The sequence below is a fragment of the Fistularia commersonii genome, chromosome 16 (genome assembly GCF_037954325.1).
Source record: "Fistularia commersonii isolate RoL2024-O1a breed Wild chromosome 16, RoL_Fcom_v1.0, whole genome shotgun sequence".
Classification (NCBI taxonomy): Eukaryota; Metazoa; Chordata; class Actinopteri; order Syngnathiformes; family Fistulariidae; genus Fistularia; species Fistularia commersonii.
The window spans coordinates 9880635-9898930 of NC_141299.1; the positions used below are offsets into that span (position 1 = coordinate 9880635).

Consider the following 18296-nt stretch of genomic DNA (forward strand, 5'->3'; position numbering starts at 1 on the left):
ACATTTTATTTTGTTTCATTAGCAAGAACTTTTTGAATCAGCCCAAACACACTGGCCTATACATTTACAGCAAACAATATTTACATTGACAACAAAAACAAATACATTTTCAGAAAATCTGAGGCATGGCAAACAACAAATTCATGTTGTTTGACCACTCACTAAATAAATCAATACTGTCCATAAAACAAGCCAACAAAACATTAAGAAAAAGGACAAAAGACTGTACACATTAATTTCCCCCTTTCCGAAGTCTTCATGAGGTCAACATTCACAGTGAGTATATGCTATTTGTCTAACATATTCTCTAAATTCAAAAACCACAAATATGATATAATAGGGGATGTCTATCCTGTACATTTGAGCAAATGTGGATTTGTAAGTGGAATATGCAGCAGACAATACAAATCAACTCTAATATAAGCAGGCTTGTTAAAGATGATTCCCAATCATTCCTTTGGTAGGGGTCGTCGGAAAAGTAGAATGTGTGGCTCTGGAGAGTAAAGCAAAGAAATTGGAAATTAGTGAGACCATGAGAATCAGGATGGGCCCACATAGCCAGTTGTTTTAAATAGCAGTACTCTAGACCAGCCTTTCAATCAACAACATCTAATGACACTATCAGAAAGCTGGTATTTTCCAATTGTCTTGAAATTACTTCATGCTTATTATAAAGTCTATATATTAACCTACATTGGCAGACAACACTATCCACATTTTAGTTTCAGAATGTTGCATTCGTTTATGGTACTTGAGTATTTATTTAGGAAGAGTGGAAGTGGTTAAAAGTGGCTTACATGAAGAACAGATTATAGAAACATTTTGGATGAAAGAGACAGAATTAGAATTATGACCCAAAGATACTAAATAAAAAAGGAAACATACTGAAAATGTAGCTTTAATATAAATATTTATGTTGAAAACAATAAATTGCAGTTTCCCTGAAGTCTTTTCACCATCCTAATTTAAGCACTGCTCTAAAGCAGCTCTCCTTCTGACTTTCTGAGGTGAGACCATGTTGCTTCCCTTGCCGAGCTTTGCTGGTATTTTAGCCTTTAATGTAACATTCACTCAGGCTACAGTAAGGATTTTTTGTTAATGCTGAAAGAGCAAGGATGATGCATTAACTCAGGTTGTGCTAAGAAAATGCTTTCGGCAGTGAGTTAGACAAATTCAGTGAGCATCATGGAACAAAATGATCTCATTATATTTCACCTTCACAAGGTGTTGAGAGAACAGATAGGAAATCAAGTTCTTAATAAACTGTGGCTATCAACAATGTCTTCTTGATTCACCACTACAGAGAGCAAAGCCTGGATTTTCTTCAGGATAATGGCAGAAATGGCCCCTGAACTTTATTTCCAGATCATTCCCACAAAAGCTGACGACAGCAAAGATGATTATGCCCATCAACAGAAGTGACCTGTCACCGGGGTGATGCAGCAAATGCAATATAACTGAGTCCAAGGTTACTCACCTGGTTTGTGGATCATGTAGTGAATCCAGCCCTGGCTCTGCTGAACCCCGAGGCCCCTCCACTCTTCCTCTGACATTAGGTGGGAGGAGGGCACCAGGTTGGACAGCTGCTTTGGAAGCACAACATGCCTGAGTCAAGAAGGCAAGAGTCAATGAAGAGCCACTGAATTAGTGAAAGTTTCTGTATACGGTAAGAAGAAACACATCACAGACAGTCCATGTTTACGTAAGCGGCCAGACGTTTCACGTAGCCGTTAACTATTTAAACTCCAATTTTGCCGACACACATGTCCGTTACTTACAACGTTCTAGAGGAGCTGAATAGAACGCGGACCTTTAGCATTAGCAAACATTTTGATACTGAAATTAGCTGTTCGATTTGGCTAACAAGCAGCGGAAGTAGCTAAAGCGACGTTTGGCTAAAGCATCCAAATTACATATTGTCTAATGTTGTACTTTCACCAAATTACTGGAATAAACCAGAGGTAAAGATATCGAGTCACTTATCTTAATTCGCATAAATTGAAAACAACAATATTTGAAGTTGGTACGTCGTTGACGCGTACTCTTTGCCTACCTGTATTCGAACTTGTCGTCGTTGTACTTGTCCGAATAGTAAATTTGTTTTTTAGACATGTTCTGGTGATGTGGATAACGCTTTCGGGTCTTGAATTAGTAGGAAAACAAAACAGACCGCGTATGTGACCGGAGGGAGGGTTTGTCTTCTGGCAACACGACACGCTCCTGTCATCTGCCGCTGTTTTCGAGGCGAGGAGTGATTCAAACCTCAACGGTTCCGCGCGTCCCCCGGATTGGTTGTTTGGGGCACACGTGGTTAAGACGAACGGAACCAATGGAGTTCATCGACGCAGAGACTATAAATCACTCCTGAGGGAAATAGAAATTAATCAGGCTTCTTGCGACAGCAAACGGCAGTGATAAATACGCCTTTTGGTGTGAGGCCTGCTTAATATTTGAGCTCACAGGGTCGCGGCATTTAGTGCAAACACTTTTCGAGCGTGTGCAGAATTAATAATTCACCTTTATGAAAAATGTTCAAGGCCAAACCTCAAATGTCCATCTGCGTACCCTATGCTTGACAAACCACGTTTATTCTAATGGGACGCTTTTTATTTGGTTGTATAAAGGTACTTTTGAAATAATACATTTTCATCAGTAAGTATTTTCGAACATTATGATGCTATTGAAGAGTCCAAACGAAGTCTTCATGCCCGCAAACAGTCCCTGGCCCCTGAAACCATGCTTAATATTCAGATTGAACCGTTTAATTTGATGTGACAACTGTCAACTGCAGTTAATACCAACAATAGCTTGTGTCGATCAGGGTCTTCCACAATGTAAATGTGCTGTTTTCACTTTCAATCGATAGCAAGAGACAAACAACATCTTTACATTTGTAAACATCTGTAAACACTTGACACAGAGATAGCTGCTATTGGGAGGAAGGGGAATCTACTTCCATAATAAAAACCAGCAGATGACCTGGTACACATATACTTCTCACATACATTTCATGTGTTTTATTTGAACTGCACCTTAAGAGTAAATGCATTTATCACAGTCTGATAAGTACATTTTTTTAAAGAGATGCTTAATCACTTTAGCCTTTACAAATAATGTTGCCTGAATGATTTTACATCTGTGTACTGTACATGCAGTTAATTGTTTTCAAGCAGAAAAAGCTGTCAGGCATTAAGCTATTTTGACTTGCCTGAATGATTTTACATCTGTGTACTGTACATGCATTTAATTGTTTTCAAGCAGAAAAAGCTGTCAGGCATTAAGCTATTTTTACACCTATCAACATCCATCATTTACCTCTGGTTTATCAGTAACTTATAATCTTAAGCAAACAAATAAGTGATTGGTTGTTTGGAAGAAGGTGGGGTCACACCAACTGCAGTTATTTTTTTCTTCTTCTCATTCTGGGAATTTGGTCAGTGTTGTTTTCATTGTGTATGTTTTGTTCTTATTTTGGTCAGTGAAATAGAATTGTCATCCTATTTACCCAACTGCCTCATAATGTGACAATTTAACAATTTTCAACAGTTCTGTAGAAAGGCAATAGTCTCTGGACTGGATCTCATTCACATTTTTTTTCTCCTCAAAGCCCATTTACAGGTAAGATCAGTTTTAGTTTGTATGAATTATTGTTTTATTTTACTGATTTGTTCTTGGCGTAGCAGTTCAATGGGGGAGGAATTCCCTTCCAAACTCAAACCTGATTAGGAGAGGAAACAAATGATTTGCTTGGCTGAATTTCAGTAATTTACTCAATTTACTGGATGATCTTTTCCTCAGTTGTGTAGGAGACGTTAGAACATCAAGATTATCCACCCTTTTTGTAAAAAGAACTGTTGGCTTATTTCACAATCAGGCCTGCAGTGATTCACATCTATTTCCTTTGAATAATGAAAACATATTATTTACTTTAAACTTAATTGCTACAACACTATAAAAAAAAAATAATCCACTTGATGTCTCACATGGTGAGTTGTTTGTGTGGAGAGACAACATGTGAATTAGTAGGAATTGGGAAATGTTTTAAGTAGAACACATGGGAGGGTGCACATAAAGAGTACAAAAAGCATCATCTTGAGATGGCTGATGGCACTCTGGGGAATTACAGCGGAGTGAAATTGAGTGGGTGGTCTTATTTCACCTGTAGTCCCTGAGGACTGATGATGCATTGTATGCTGCCTTTATAAAGTTTTTACAGTAGCAGGGGTGAATGGAATTATGCACAGTGTCACCTCACTTTCGAAGAATTCAAATATTCTTGTTTACAGTTTCAAGACAGCTTTTACATACACATTTTCAATTGGGGCTTATTATGACAATTCCCTTTTCAATGTTACATATGAAATTTTAAAAAATCAATTTAGAATACCATTGAATACTTGCTGGAAACCAGTAACGTGGTCATGAATTTTTTCACACACTCAAGATTTGGCATAGGCAGGAAAAGAAGGGTTGTCATGCCTGTGTGAATGTCTGAAATTAACCTGTTGCACACATAAATTCATTTTTCCTCATGTTTTTAATTAATAATGCTTTGTTTCTATCTCAAGAGGTAAATTTGAGCCACATTCATGTGTTAAAACACATGATAGATTCAGAAAAGTGTTAAAATAATCCTGAAAAAATAAAACCTGACTACCAATCTATAATCAATAGCTGTGGCTGGTCAACAGATGGTCAAAATGTATTTATTAGCAGAAAGGATGAACTTAAGACTGCAAAAGCTTCTGATACCATTTCTTGAACTGTGAATATTTCTGAGATACATGCAATGGAAACCAAGCCACATCTTATATTTAACTAAAACATAACTAAAGTGTATATTTATTGTATTGTAAAATAACAATACAGAATTCTATAGTCTGATTCATATTAAAAAAAAAAGTGAAACGTACTGTTACCCATAACATTAATACTATTACTGTCCTTTGTTACAATCTAAATATTGCTAGCTCTAAAGAAATGATTGAGCTGAAATATAATTTTGCTTCTGATCAATTACATTTAGCTGTCTGTGAACACACAAACAAAAAAAATCTACATGTAGCGCATGAGAGTCAAGTATGTGTGTGTGCGCACTTGTGTGTGTGTGTGTGTGATTGGATAATACTGCTGGAGTATAGCTGGGCAGGGCAGGGCTAATGGACCCAATGACATCATCCAGAGAGAGAGAGATAGAGATAGAGAGAGAGAGTGAGAGAGAGAGAGAGAGAGAGAGTGAGAGAGAGAGAGAGGGAGAGAGTCTGGGAGCATGCAAGTAATCCAGCCTGAGGCACTGAGAGAAAGCAGGACCACTCAGACAGAGGAGAGCGGCATGCGAGCAGGACACTGTGTGTACGTGTTTCCTAACAGAAGAGGACTGGACAGCATTCATTTGACATTAACAGGGATATAGGACTCCACCTGGAAGATTTTCTCTCTAGTTTTTATCCCTACGCCCATTACACCTCTCCCCTTCCCCTTACCCTTACCCTTTTTCCCTCTGCATCCTCCAGCAGTTATCCCCCTCCCATCCCCTGCTTCAGGCGGCTCCTCCGGGTATGCTCCTTAAGCCAAAGTATGACCGCTTTCGCAATGAGTCTGTGACCTCCTGTGACGACCTGATGCAGAGCTTAGCCATGAGTGGCAAAGTTGTGGCCACACCAGTGGTGCCTTCCTCCACCCCAAGCCTTCCGCTGCCTCCTCTGGATCAAGGTACCAGATCTTCCTCCTCTGCTGGGGCGACTGCCTTGGCTGATTCTCCTTGCCTGGATGGAGAACAGGATGCCACCACAACCTTCTGCATGCTCATCCCAAAGATGCCTCAATGGAAGTTTTCCAACTCTTTGCTCAGCCGTAGCCCATCTAACTCTAGCTCCAGCTCAAGCTCTAGCAAGGACTCAGGCAAAGCCGCTTCAGCCCCTTCCCAGGCCTCTCTTTCTCCCTCCTCCTCATCACACAGGCATAGTGGTGCATCCTCAGCCAGTGGCCCAGTGGCCAGTCTGGCTGCAGTGCTCAACTCCTGTGACCCGGTGTGTATCACTCCCTGTTCACTACAGGCCATACGTGGGCAGAGAGCAGTGACAAATTCTAACAGTCCTGGGGGGCACAGATTTGGGGCCACAGAGGCCATGGCTAGCCCTGGGGGCTCTAGTAGCTCCAGATCAGGAATTAGCCGCAGGACAAGGGTAGAAGGCATGTGGCTTGGGGGAGAGGACTTCAGCCAGAAGGGCAATTTCATCCACAAACCTTCTCAAGGTTGGCTGCACCCTGACAAGAAGATTGCAGGACCAGGGGCTTCTTATATTGTCAGGGTGAGTCCTTTCGTTCCATAGAACAACACATTCTTTGAATGGCTAATATATGAATGTTCCAATCTACTATAAGTTAAATAAAGCAGGATGTACTTTTAAAATTTGTACAATAAAAGTACTCTCTCCTTTGCCTGTACTCAGAAATGAATACAATTGCAGTATAAAGTTAATGATCTCTATTGAATGTTGCTCTTTCGTGGGAGACATAAAGGGCATCATAGCACCAGGTAGCTTGTTATGCAGCTCATGTGGTGAGGGGTGGGGAATACATAATGTAATCCACATAGATGGTTTGGTGTGATCGCTTAGGGGACTGCTACAGGTTCGTGCATCAGCTTCATGGTTAGACAGATAATCCTTGACATTGTGCCGCTCTTAGAATCAGTGATCTCCTGCATTGTTTACCTCTGAATAGATGCATTATAACATATCCAGAACAATGGATACCTGTATTCATTGTACATATAAACAGTGTCTGACCTGCTGGAGCGGTAGTCTTTGTTTGTGTGTTTCAGGATTGTATACATTTATATGTAAGGGGGAGAATTTATCTCTCAGCACTGTAGATGTCAGTTTTTTAATTTATTTTTAGTCAGTATATCTGGTTGGGTTTTGATACAGGATACATTTTGAAACATAAGACAACAGCTAGTCTACATAGATGCAGGAAAGGACATGGCTGGTTATTGACTGGAGAAATAAACAGCAGTGGTTATTGTCAAAATGTGTTTATACACTAGGCTGCAATCTCTTTTTAGATCTTTCTTATAACTGTTCACCTCTGGCCCCCCTCACATTCGTTCTGTCTTCTCTCCCCCTCCTCAAACTAATGACTTGACTCTTGATTAGCCTAGTCTGGGGCCTAAGCATGCTTTCTAATGGCATTATACAGGCATCCATTCATTCCTATATTCAATTACATTTAATCACATTCATTTGCATCATGTGATGTGGAAGACGACAGTTGGGAGGGGTCCATCTGAGTTCAGTGATAAGAGCATGATCTCCTATCATCATGCAAGGCTTTTTTATATTTGATTGATATCTTAGTTAATTGAAACACTTATTGTTGCCAAGTGAAAATGTTCTACAATTATGTGCAATGCTGACTGAAGTTATACTATATGGTAGTGCAAGTCAAAGGGGTAATCTATGCAGGGTGGGATACATGCTGCATGTATTAGTGTCAAAGTGACAGGAGATTTCTGCTGCACTGTGCCATTTATAATCAGCATAGCTACCATAGCACACAGCTCTGTCTCGCTCTCTCTTGAAACCTATAGTACCTCTCCCACACTGAGATATAGACATGGTGATAGAGAGCCATACAAAACACTCATTTGCTAAGAAAGATACAATTTTGATTCTTGTTCTTTGGTTTACACACTTGTACTTTTCCTCCATCCACACCATGTTGTTTTTTTTTTTCATCTGGCCTGAATCTGCTGTTTTCAACAGCCAGGCCACTGCAGCAGCCATCAAACAAAGCACTGCAGCACCATAGGCAGCTATCATACAGAGAGTCATTCAAAGAGTTCTGTTGGTATTGGCACATTTATCAAAATGGTTGTACAATGGTGTTACTGTGTAGCTTCTTGTATTTAATGTTATGTTTTAATATCCAATTAACAGGTAGGACAGAAGTATAAAATAAGTGGAAACTGAATTTTCCACATTGCAGACTCAAAGATGGGATATACAAGATCCTACATACACTGTGTATAACTTTTATGTACTTTGGTATGGCCCAGCATTCCCATAAGAACATCTAGGATCATGAAGCGGACTTGTGTTGTCTCTTGCTGACCTCACGGTGATTTTCATAACCGATAATGTAATTCTCTTCAGAACTATGATATAAGTTATTAAGACCAGGAAGCAAGAAAGTTGAAAAGTGGATGCCTGTGTTTTCAATTTCTGAAGAATGTTTCTTGGAAAGTTATAATCCCTGCAGCCGCAGGACTTTGCCAAAAGGATAGCAATACAGACATTATGATAGAAGACAGGATGCGTTGTATCAGCAGAGGAGTGTGTGACAATGAAGGCATTGGCAGAGAGCAAGAAAAACAAGCCAATCTTACTGATGGAAGACTTCCCCATCTACAAATCTGGTTATGAAGCTCATTAGGCTCTCAGGCTCAAAGGTTTCTCTCGGTTTGTTTGTATAGCTGTTGTTTCTTTCCGTTATACCTGCAAACATGTGAGCTGTGTGATTTTTTTTAAAGTTCTGTAAATGGATGAGAATTAATTTTAGTTGCAGGATATCCAGATTACCACAAAATGTATTGTTTTACTTTTTCACCAGTCTGAATTAATTGATAGATAAAGCCACAAATTTCAAGTTCAGGTTCGTTGACATTACCTGAAAGTCACTGATATTTATTCTTACAGCCCAAGGTCAGGAAGCCCAAGGTTTGTTTAACTTTTGATCAGGAACTGCGATTAGTTATAAACATAATAGACAAATCATCTTTGTATAAAGTCATTTTGCTATTTATTTCTTGACCTATCATACAGTTCCATTTTTAAAGCTTATTTAGATATGTCTTTGTTGTATTTATCAGCATGTATCATTATTTAAAGCTGAAAGCCATGTAAATGAATACAAATTGCCCAAATATACATTGACTGGATATACGGACACTCATACCAGGTTCCCCTAGAGGGATAGGAAAACTATAGTTTGCCCATGATTCAATGCTCTTAGTGCTACTAATCTAGTCAAGGTGCCATTAGCACCCTGGCCTGACAGCCATTGGGAATCTGCTCTGCCGGCTGCTTGCTACTGGAGTCCGCTTTGTTCCTCTAAATATGGGTTTCAGTTAGATTGATGTTTGTATATAGTCACATTAAGATTATGGACTCCAGCCATTTGTTGTTTTGAGGATGTGCAATGCCAGTAAGATACATTTTTTGAAACTCTGGTTTTGACTAACATTTTTTGGACATTGCAAGTTTGTGTAGACCTTCATATTTTTTAGTGAATGTCATATGCCTTGTCCAACTGGAAAAAAATATTCACATAGTAGTCAATGACAAGTTTATGTATGCAGTAAACATCAGATTATATATTTTTTCTGCTTTCCTTTATGTCTTTGCAGTATATGGGCTGTATTGAAGTTTTAAAGTCAATGCGCTCTCTGGACTTTAACACACGGACTCAGGTGACAAGGTAAGACACGCACTCGACAGATAGTGATTGGTCGGGAGAATATGGATGTATATTGGATACATATAGTGCGTCATTTGTGTTCCATTATCAAGAGAAGACTTTTGATTTTGCATTAGCAGGAGGGCAATATGAAGTGGAACATGTTCAAAAAAATAACATATTGTTTTAGGGTTAAAGATCCTTTTTTTTTTATTCCAAGCCGCTCATTATAAACTTTCTAGTTTTTCATTTCAACATATACTCTCTCACTCGCACACACACACACACACACACACACACACACACACACACACACACACACACATCATGTATTTATGTTGATCAAGCACATGCATTCAAAAGGGAAGAGTATTTTGTACAATTCTGTATCTTGTTGTCTGTTTATGACCTACAGATGATATCACTGATATCAAAGCAGGGTCCCTTCCATTCCTCTACTGCATGGGAGAAGTGGACACTCCAACTCCTGCCATCTCTCTTCTCTCGCTTCCAAAATCGATTAGTAGTAACCTGAGCCCACCAAGGCTTAAGTAAAGGGGGAGGAGGCAGGAGAGATGGAGTGATAGAAAGAGTGATCTATTATTGATGATGTTCACTAATGACTGTAGAAAGCTGCAATGGTCCCCATGAACGCACCCTGATGATTTTTGTGGCTCCTCAAATAGCAAAACAACCATAGCAAATGGACAACACATAGAAAATGTAGCGTTGCATACATTAAGTTCGAGTAATTTGGCAAAGTCATATCTAATTGTATTGGGTTTTTTACCTTTGAAATTTACTCTTGGTTTTTAACCGTGTTGTATATATTTTTTGCACTTGCCTACAGTAAGATTTTCATTGGGCTTTTCCACATAGATCTTTTCTGAAACTGTTAGTTTTGCGTTAAAAGGGGTAGCCAAATCTTTTGGTGGTGACGATGACATATGAGGCTTACTTTCATGATTCCTTTGGGACTGCCCATCTGTCCTACATAGCTAAAATCAATAGCACACAATAGCTTGTTAATTAATCTAACAAATTTATTTAATTGCATTAACTATGGCAAAAAACCCAGATACAGTTGAAAAGCATTACCAAAATAACTGATTCAAGATTTTTAAGGTTTTGTGCTTTTTCAGTATGTTGACTTGTATGCGTCGGGTTCCTGATTTGCATTGTACTTCACAGTCTTGTATTCATTATGTTGACAGCAACACAAGTGACATTGGGACCCAGCATCTCATTTTAGTTAAAATACATAGATTGCAAACAACAACTAAACCCAATTTACCTCCCCTCTGCTCTAGCATGAGGTGCATGACTCATGCCAACAATGTGATGTTTTTCAAAAAATCCCTGAGAAGACCTTTACTCGAGATGGGGCCTGGAACACTGCTTTTTAAATATTTACAAGCTACTTGATAGGGGCAGCTGGGTTCTTGACTGCTGTCCCCACAATCCTCCTGCTGTAAGAGAATGAGCTCCAGCCCGAAACTCACATCACACTCACGAGAGATGGATGCCTTGAATATCCATTAAGTAGCCCATTTAGAAACATGTTTTCTTTTGAGTCTTCACAATCAATTATGCCTACAGAAAGAAATGCACCATAATAATGTGAATGCTGATGCTGTGAAATGTCAACTGATGACATTTCACAGCATCAGTACAGATTTGCTGAACATATTTTATCTCGTGCCTCATTTACCTCAATAAATTTAACTCAGTGAATCTGCTCTTCAATAAGGTGCTACAAATATGATTAATAAACAAAAAATGTCTGCAACTCAAATTTTTTGCTACTTGACCATATGTGTTATTGAAAACAAGGGGAGATCTCATATACAGACCTTCTGGAAACCTACTCTTGACCTTTGATCTGTGATGGGGTGGTGACCTTTGACCCCAGCAGATGGGATGGGACAGCCAAATTACTGCTCAATTTTAAACACAGGGTGCTCCATCACTGTGATGCAGCAACCTTGTGAAGCCAAGACAATTCCCATAACTTGTACTACTTTTCGCAAGTTTGTGAATATTTCAATGCAATAATAAATAATGTTTTTGGTGTATATCAATCAGTGATCAGTCTATCTTGCTTGGATTTGACATCTGACCTGTCCTGTTTCCTTCATCTATTCAGGGAAGCCATCAACAGGCTCTGTGATGCTGTCCCTGGTGGAAAAGGCGCTTGGAAAAAGAAGGTCAATAGTAAACCCACAATTCTGTTCTGTATGTTTCTTTACACTATTTGCAAGAGAGCTAAAATACTTGAAGTATTTTTTCTGGGAGAAAAGATATTTACAATTCATAACATCCTGTTGAACAATGATACAAGAAACATTTTTTTTATTATTTATATATGATAAAAAACACAATGACATGTTTCTTTTATTCATTTATGGTGTTTTGGCTCTGAGTTTCTGGTGCATCTTTGTACTGCAGGCCCTGAACAAGGCTCTTCAGTCCATCATGGGGAAAAGTAACTTGCGCTTTGCTGGGATGAGCATTGCAGTCAACATTTCAATAGATGGCCTCGGCCTGCTCATCCCTACAACACGACAGGTAGGTTCCAAGGACATCAAGGTATCTTTGTACCCCGCCAATATAATATTTTTGTGATATGACCAAAATGTAAGAGATTACATAAGATTGAGTTGCTATGTGTTTAAACACATCTGAATGTACCTGAAACGGTCTTTTAACATGTCAAAAAGTAATGTTATTAGAATGAATAAAACATCGATGTCATAAAAGCGCAAGTAATGTCCATTATGTTTAGCTTTCCTGAGAATGGTCTAAAATTTTTAACTATTGATACTATGGTATTATACTTTAAAATGTATACAATTTCACTAATTTAATTTGGCAAATCAGGTTTTCCGATTTTTGTTGACATTTAACCACTATAATCGGTGATATGATGGAAAAAAGAGACTATTTGAACAATCTTGTCTTTCAGATGATCGCACACCATCCCATGCAGTCAATCTCATTTGCATCTGGTGGAGACACAGTGAGTCAAATGCAATTCCCTGTCCTCTCAACATTGGTAGAATGGTCATCTTTGATGTTTCCACGCAGATGACTGGATTGCATTTTATTCATTTCCAATCTGATGAGCAGCAACCAGTCACAGCTTTACAACACAATTTTTATTCATCCTTTCCAATTGAATTTTCTTCTTGTTTTTTGTAGGACACACCCGATTATGTTGCATATGTGGCCAAGGACCCAGTGAATCAGAGAGGTATGTCCTGCAAAGCGTATTAGTCAGCCTCACAGCTCCTGTCATAACCATGCGCATACAGCACCTTATTGTGTCTTAAACTTGGATGATTCCATCTAAGTTGCATCCCCTCTTATTTCCATGTAATTGTTAGAAAATGCTGTAGAGTAGGCCGCCTATAAAATCATATAAATATTGGTTTGACATCTCACAGAAAATAACCATTTTAAATCAACAAATTGTGTTTCCTTCCCGCAACAATTATCTCTCTCTTAGCATGTCACATTCTGGAGTGCTCGGATGGTTTAGCCCAGAGTGTCATCAGCACCATTGGCCAGGCCTTTGAGCTGCAGTTCAAACAGTACCTACACAGTCCTCCCAAATCCATGGCATCTGTGGAGAGGTAACATAGAATCCCGCCAAGATCATAACCTCTTTCTTTGACCAATATTGCAATTGCAATAGGCTTTGGTTTTAGAGGAGATTCTGACTACTTTATTTTAATTTTCACTGAAAACATATATCACACTATTAAAAGGCGTAATAGGAAAGACTTTTAGCCTTTTTAGTTCCGGTTTTCAGAATTCCACCTTCCACTTCTAGCAATGGCATCTTTCTATATTTCTCTATATACAGTAAGACTCCAGCAGGGGTACATACATTCCATTAAGCTATTACTATGTCATCTTACATAACCAAGTCCAGTTGAGAGAACATAAACCCTTGTACAGTAAAGTAATAAAAAAAAAGTCAAAATAGAATTCTGTTTTGATTAGAAGAACTGTTTATTTTATGTTGTTTTAACTATCACAATCTTGGATCTCAGTATCCCGTTCTCTGTTTAGGTCGATGAGGACCGAGGAGCCTATGTGGGGTGATGTTGAAGAAGACGCGTCCGAGCATGATTATTATAACAGCATACCAGGGAAGGCGCCTCCTGTCGGGGGAGTGGTGGACTCTAGACTTCAGCCCAGTAAGGCTCTTCTAGGTCACATCCACATGCAGAGCAAGACATCAGAACAGGTAAATCTCCAGGCCTGCTTGATGAACAACATGGTACAGGTTGAAATTTAGACCGTAAAGACAACTCCCAGTAATGGATTATTGTTAATACTGGATACTTCAGCTTTGCATTTTTCTTACAATTTAGCTTACTTTCTGCATCCACTCACATAGTACACACATGATATGATCACAGATTGAGTTACGTCCCACCCCAACACTCATAAACGACTGGCGGTGCCTGGAATGTTTTGCTGTTCCTTCCCTCTTTGATTGGATTAAACTACAGAAGGATGACCATATACCTACACTAATTCCTTTTGATGTGTCTGCAGTTTCTTTTTCAAAACCAGATAGTCTGCTCTTTTGAGACCCCAAATCAAAATGATAAACCGTTGCTCATGTTACAGAGAGAATGGCAACATGCAACATTATGCGGGGTCAAGAGTGGTGATGAAACTTTTCATTCTGGTCGCAAAGAAATGGGTATTTAAGACAGGTTCTCCTCTGGTGTGCTGTTTTGCAGATGGGCTCACCAGCCAGACGGGAGCAAGTACCTTACCCTAATGGTCCACTCTGCTATGAGCTGCACTGGGACACAGAGACAAACAGCAGCTCAGGTGAGACACGCTGTGGTAGCACAGAAGTATAACATCTCAAGAAAAATAAATAAATTAAAATAAGTTGTTGCATACAGCAGGATAAATTGGAGAAATAACGAGGAAATTTAGGTTCGCCCCATCATCACTGCATTTTCTTGCTCGAATATGACTCACTCAGCTGCTTAGTGTTTAGATTGCTCTCAGGATTTTCCTCAAAAAACGAATGGATCACAGTCCATCATGATCGATCTTTAACTTGGTGAAGAAATATGACCATAGCGCCATTGTTTTTGTTGTAGGAGAAATGGTTATAAATAGAAATTTCAAATTTATGTTTGACATTCATCAAGTGATTGATTTCATTTTTCTTTATTTATTTGTTGGCTCAGTGTTGTTGACGATACATTTTCAGTTTAGTTATTTGTTCATTAGCATGTCTGAAGTTTATTTGTTGAAATAATTTGTTTCTGACTGCACCGTTTTAATGTTATGACAGGATTTTGCGAATGGCTTACCCCACTGCCAGAGGAACTATAATTGACAAACATGCAACACAACACACAAGCCAATAGAAGTGCTAAATTTCTATAATCCTTTTTTGCAGGTATGACATCGGACGGTTACTTGTGTGCTGATGGTCAACCACCCAGCAGCAGAGACTATGAGGAGCATCAGTATGTGAACACCCAAAGTTTGGAAAACCTAGAATCACTGGTCCAGGGGCATGGAGGGGCAGGGGGACCTGACAGTCCCAAGAAAGACCTCTTTGACATGAGTAAGTCATGTGATGTGACCAAAAAAATGTAATTTTAAAGAGCCACCTAATGTATTTTTCATGAAGAAACACATGTCCCTTTCTTATAATTTGTTAAAATATTTATGTATTGTATCTAAATTAATGGCAATTTTGTATTACATTTTTTTAATAGCTCTTTACTTATGTGATAGTCATCGCAAGAATAACTCACCCAAATATTTGATACCCTTCAAGCTACAGAGATGGGGTTTAAGCTACTTTGCTTTAACTCGGTGAATACTTCATGATCTCCAACAGGGCCCTTTGAGGATGCCTTGAAACTCCATGAGGCCAGTGGCAGAGCTGTTGGGGCAAGTCTATGTGCTGCAGCTGATAGCGGAAGTGTGCAGGTGTTAGAAGACCAGTGGCCAAGCCCTCCACGCCGACGAGCCCCTGTAGCCCCAAATGAGGAGCAACTCCGCAGGGAGACCTGGTACCACAGTCGCATGAGCCGACGTGATGCTGAGAAGCTCTTGGTCCGTGATGGAGATTTCCTTGTCCGGGAGAGCACAACCAACACTGGACAGTATGTGCTCACTGGCATGCACTGTGGCCTTCCAAAACACCTACTGCTTGTGGATCCCGAGGGCGTGGTGAGTCCGGGTGAAAGTCTCAAAAAATAGTTTTGCAATCCTTCGCATTTCAAATCTGAAAAAACATTACAGCTGCACTATTTATTACAAGTTTATTCATTTCATAAAGTGTACCGCCAAAACATTGATGATGAGTGATAAGCATGATGTTGGTTTTCTCTCTGAAGGTCCGCACCAAAGACATGTTATTTGAGAGCATAAGCCACCTTATCTCATACCATCTGAAGAATGAGCTGCCTATTGTAGCAGCTGAGAGCGAGCTCCATCTCAAACAGGCTGTCAGGCGGAAGCAATGAGCCATCAGGACCATTGAAGATGGTAAGCGTGCATGTAAATCATGTGAAGGTAATTTATGATGATTGTAATAGAAAATTTAATTTATCTGGCATGCATACAGTATGGGTGGCACAGTGGCGCACCTCAGCCTCACAGCACAAAGGTCCCTGGGTCAAGTTTGACAAAGGGACCTTTCTGTGTGAATTTTGCATGTTCTCCCCGTGTCTGCGAGGGTTTCCTCTGGATTCTCCAGTGTGCTCCTCACAATCCAAAAACATGCAGCAGGTTGACTGGGAAGATATTGTGAAAATTGCCCTGAATGAATGAGTGAATGGTTGTTTGCTTATGTATGTGGCCCTGCATTTGACTGGCAACCAGTCCAGTGTGTGCCCTGCCTCTCGCCCGATGGCAGCTGGGATAGGCTTCATCCCCTGCGACCCTGAGTGCAGGATAAGCGTCAGTAGATGGATGCATACAGTATTTTCTTTAAAACAGTTTTCACCCCAGGAGTGTTGTCATGCTGAAATATGGTGGTTCCACATATGGTGCAATTGGAGACCTGTAGTCCTGTGCCTGTGCCTGTCCAGAAAGTCACCCTGTTTCCCCTGCTATATTCGAGCTCTGACTTCTGTTCACATGTTGTTGATCAAAGAATAACAAGAATTTGATGATGATTTATGTCTGAAGGATGCCAGGAGGACATCAGTGATGGGTTCCTTGCATCACCATAGAGAGAGACCTTCCTTTTTTGTCACCAGGATCAACCAAACAATTCATCATCAGGCATGAACTCCTCAGCATGAGACAACTGAGTTTGAAAAAACAACCAGAGTCCAAATCTAACTTGTCCTCAATTGAAGAAAACAGTCTTAGGTAACAGAATTTGATGGAAGGACTGTTTCATGAGGACCTGACTTAAGTAAACTTCACAGGGATCTGCAGTATGCACAATGATAGTGATATGCTCTGTGTGTGGCCTGTCTGTCATCCAAAACTGAAACTGGCCCTGAGTGATTCAGTTAAATAAAAAAAGAGCATATTGATTGTGTATTGTCAAAACTGGTACAAATGCATTATAAAACACCAGATGCATCAAGTTCCTTTCTTATTTCAGTTTAATGGTACGAGGTGAAAATATATTGACCATAAGTGACAATTCAAAAAAAATGACCTACACTCGAAAAAATTGTATACAGGTTTGCAGTACCTGACTGTGATACGGCACAATGGATCCACGCTGAACAAGATTCAGTGCTCGCTTCAAAAAAATGCAACCTGAATAAAATATTCCATTTTTTATTTCTCCATGAATGCTAAATCCCACGGTGTTGAAAGACATCATGTCAGTACCTTGCGTTAAGGACATTTTTTTTTTACAATCACACTTTTTTGGGAGAACCTTACCTCCCTGACTAGAATGCAGTCAAGCTCTATATTCATGCTGAGGTGAAAGTGGACTCAGACTGTTGTCTTGAAAATGGGGATTTTTCATCACAGTCATCATCAATACTTAACCCTTGTGTTTTGCTTGTAAGGGCTGTTTATACTTAGATGATGATGACATACTGTATGTGTTGTATAACAAAAATAAGTGTGTTACGTCTTGGGTTATCAACAACTGCTCTGCATTCAAATTCAGTAGATAAATGCCTGTGTTTTAGAAGCTCCTCTAAAGTCAGTGCCTTAATAACAACAATGAAAAGCATTTGTGTCTTTGTGTGTATAGAATGTGGATTTTTTGCTTATTGCAAATGACTACTTTTCATGCGATGCCAATGAATGACTGAACAAACAGAATGATTAAGCTCTTTTACTTGTAAACAGTAATGTAAGCTGCTCTTTTTGGGGTTAATAATGTCTCATGATCATTGTCTTTGTGTGTTCAATCCCCTCAATGTCTGTCTGAGAACCAACTTGGGATTTAGACTTCACATTAAATCATTTATTTGTCCCGGCTCAGGGAATTACATCACTATGTTGATTGTACTGTTTCAAATAAATGTCTTTACATGCCATTTTCTTTTTAAATTACAGCTATGACCGTGAAACGAAAATAACTTTGGTACTTACTATCCAGTTTTATCTGATGGGATAGTTTTCTTAGGGACATATCTTTTTTCAGGCCCTCCAGAGCCCTTAGCTGCAGATTCCTAAATGCACAAAGAAATGAGGTGAGTTATTTCAATGAGGGAAAAACAATTAACAGCTTTTTTCGGATCAGTCTTTTTTCTTTCTCAGGAATTTCTTGTTATGTTTGTTTCTTTGAATATCCCTTAAATGCTTTTCCCAATAAAAGTAATTGAAGCAGTTCCAAGTCTCTTCTTGCTGCGTCT

The 18296-nt window shown here is 39.4% G+C and overlaps 2 protein-coding genes across 3 annotated transcripts; one reads left to right on the top strand and one right to left on the bottom strand.

The window, feature by feature from the left end:
* cks2 (CDC28 protein kinase regulatory subunit 2) lies at positions 1 to 2236 on the bottom strand. Its single transcript, XM_086161364.1, has 3 exons — positions 2054 to 2236; positions 1478 to 1605; positions 1 to 493 (listed from the first exon to the last, which is right to left on the bottom strand). Exons 1-3 carry the CDS (start codon positions 2110 to 2112, stop codon positions 450 to 452), a joined length of 231 nt encoding a protein of 76 aa, XP_086017490.1. The 5' UTR covers positions 2113 to 2236; the 3' UTR covers positions 1 to 449.
* A 1209-nt stretch (positions 2237 to 3445) lies between these two features.
* Positions 3446 to 18272, top strand: shc2 (SHC (Src homology 2 domain containing) transforming protein 2). Of its 2 annotated transcripts, none has more exons than XM_086161362.1 (14): positions 3446 to 3618; positions 5514 to 6311; positions 9413 to 9483; positions 11609 to 11669; positions 11911 to 12030; positions 12428 to 12481; positions 12664 to 12715; positions 12971 to 13097; positions 13540 to 13717; positions 14223 to 14316; positions 14903 to 15073; positions 15353 to 15687; positions 15855 to 16005; positions 16651 to 18272. In XM_086161362.1, exons 2-13 carry the CDS (start codon positions 5559 to 5561, stop codon positions 15981 to 15983), a joined length of 2145 nt encoding a protein of 714 aa, XP_086017488.1. In that variant the 5' UTR covers positions 3446 to 3618; positions 5514 to 5558; the 3' UTR covers positions 15984 to 16005; positions 16651 to 18272. The 2 variants fall into 2 exon arrangements, with proteins under 2 accessions (XP_086017488.1, XP_086017489.1); XM_086161363.1 differs by having other exon boundaries at positions 5517 to 6311.
* The last annotated feature ends 24 nt before the right edge of the window (positions 18273 to 18296 follow it).

What these genes read in the sequence shown, in the direction of transcription:
- shc2 (XM_086161362.1), top strand. Translation starts at nt 5,559, where the DNA reads ATGCTCCTTAAGCCAAAGTATGACCGCTTTCGCAATGAGTCTGTGACC. An exon ending in GGGCTTCTTATATTGTCAGG is followed by an intron (nt 6,312 to 9,412) that starts GTGAGTCCTTTC and finishes ATGTCTTTGCAG; the next exon opens with TATATGGGCTGTATTGAAGT. An exon ending in GAAAGACCTCTTTGACATGA is followed by an intron (nt 15,074 to 15,352) that starts GTAAGTCATGTG and finishes GATCTCCAACAG; the next exon opens with GGCCCTTTGAGGATGCCTTG.
- cks2 (XM_086161364.1), bottom strand. Translation starts at nt 2,112, where the DNA reads ATGTCTAAAAAACAAATTTACTATTCGGACAAGTACAACGACGACAAG. An exon ending in GACGACAAGTTCGAATACAG is followed by an intron (nt 1,606 to 2,053) that starts GTAGGCAAAGAG and finishes TTCTTGACTCAG; the next exon opens with GCATGTTGTGCTTCCAAAGC. An exon ending in CTACATGATCCACAAACCAG is followed by an intron (nt 494 to 1,477) that starts GTGAGTAACCTT and finishes TTTACTCTCCAG; the next exon opens with AGCCACACATTCTACTTTTC.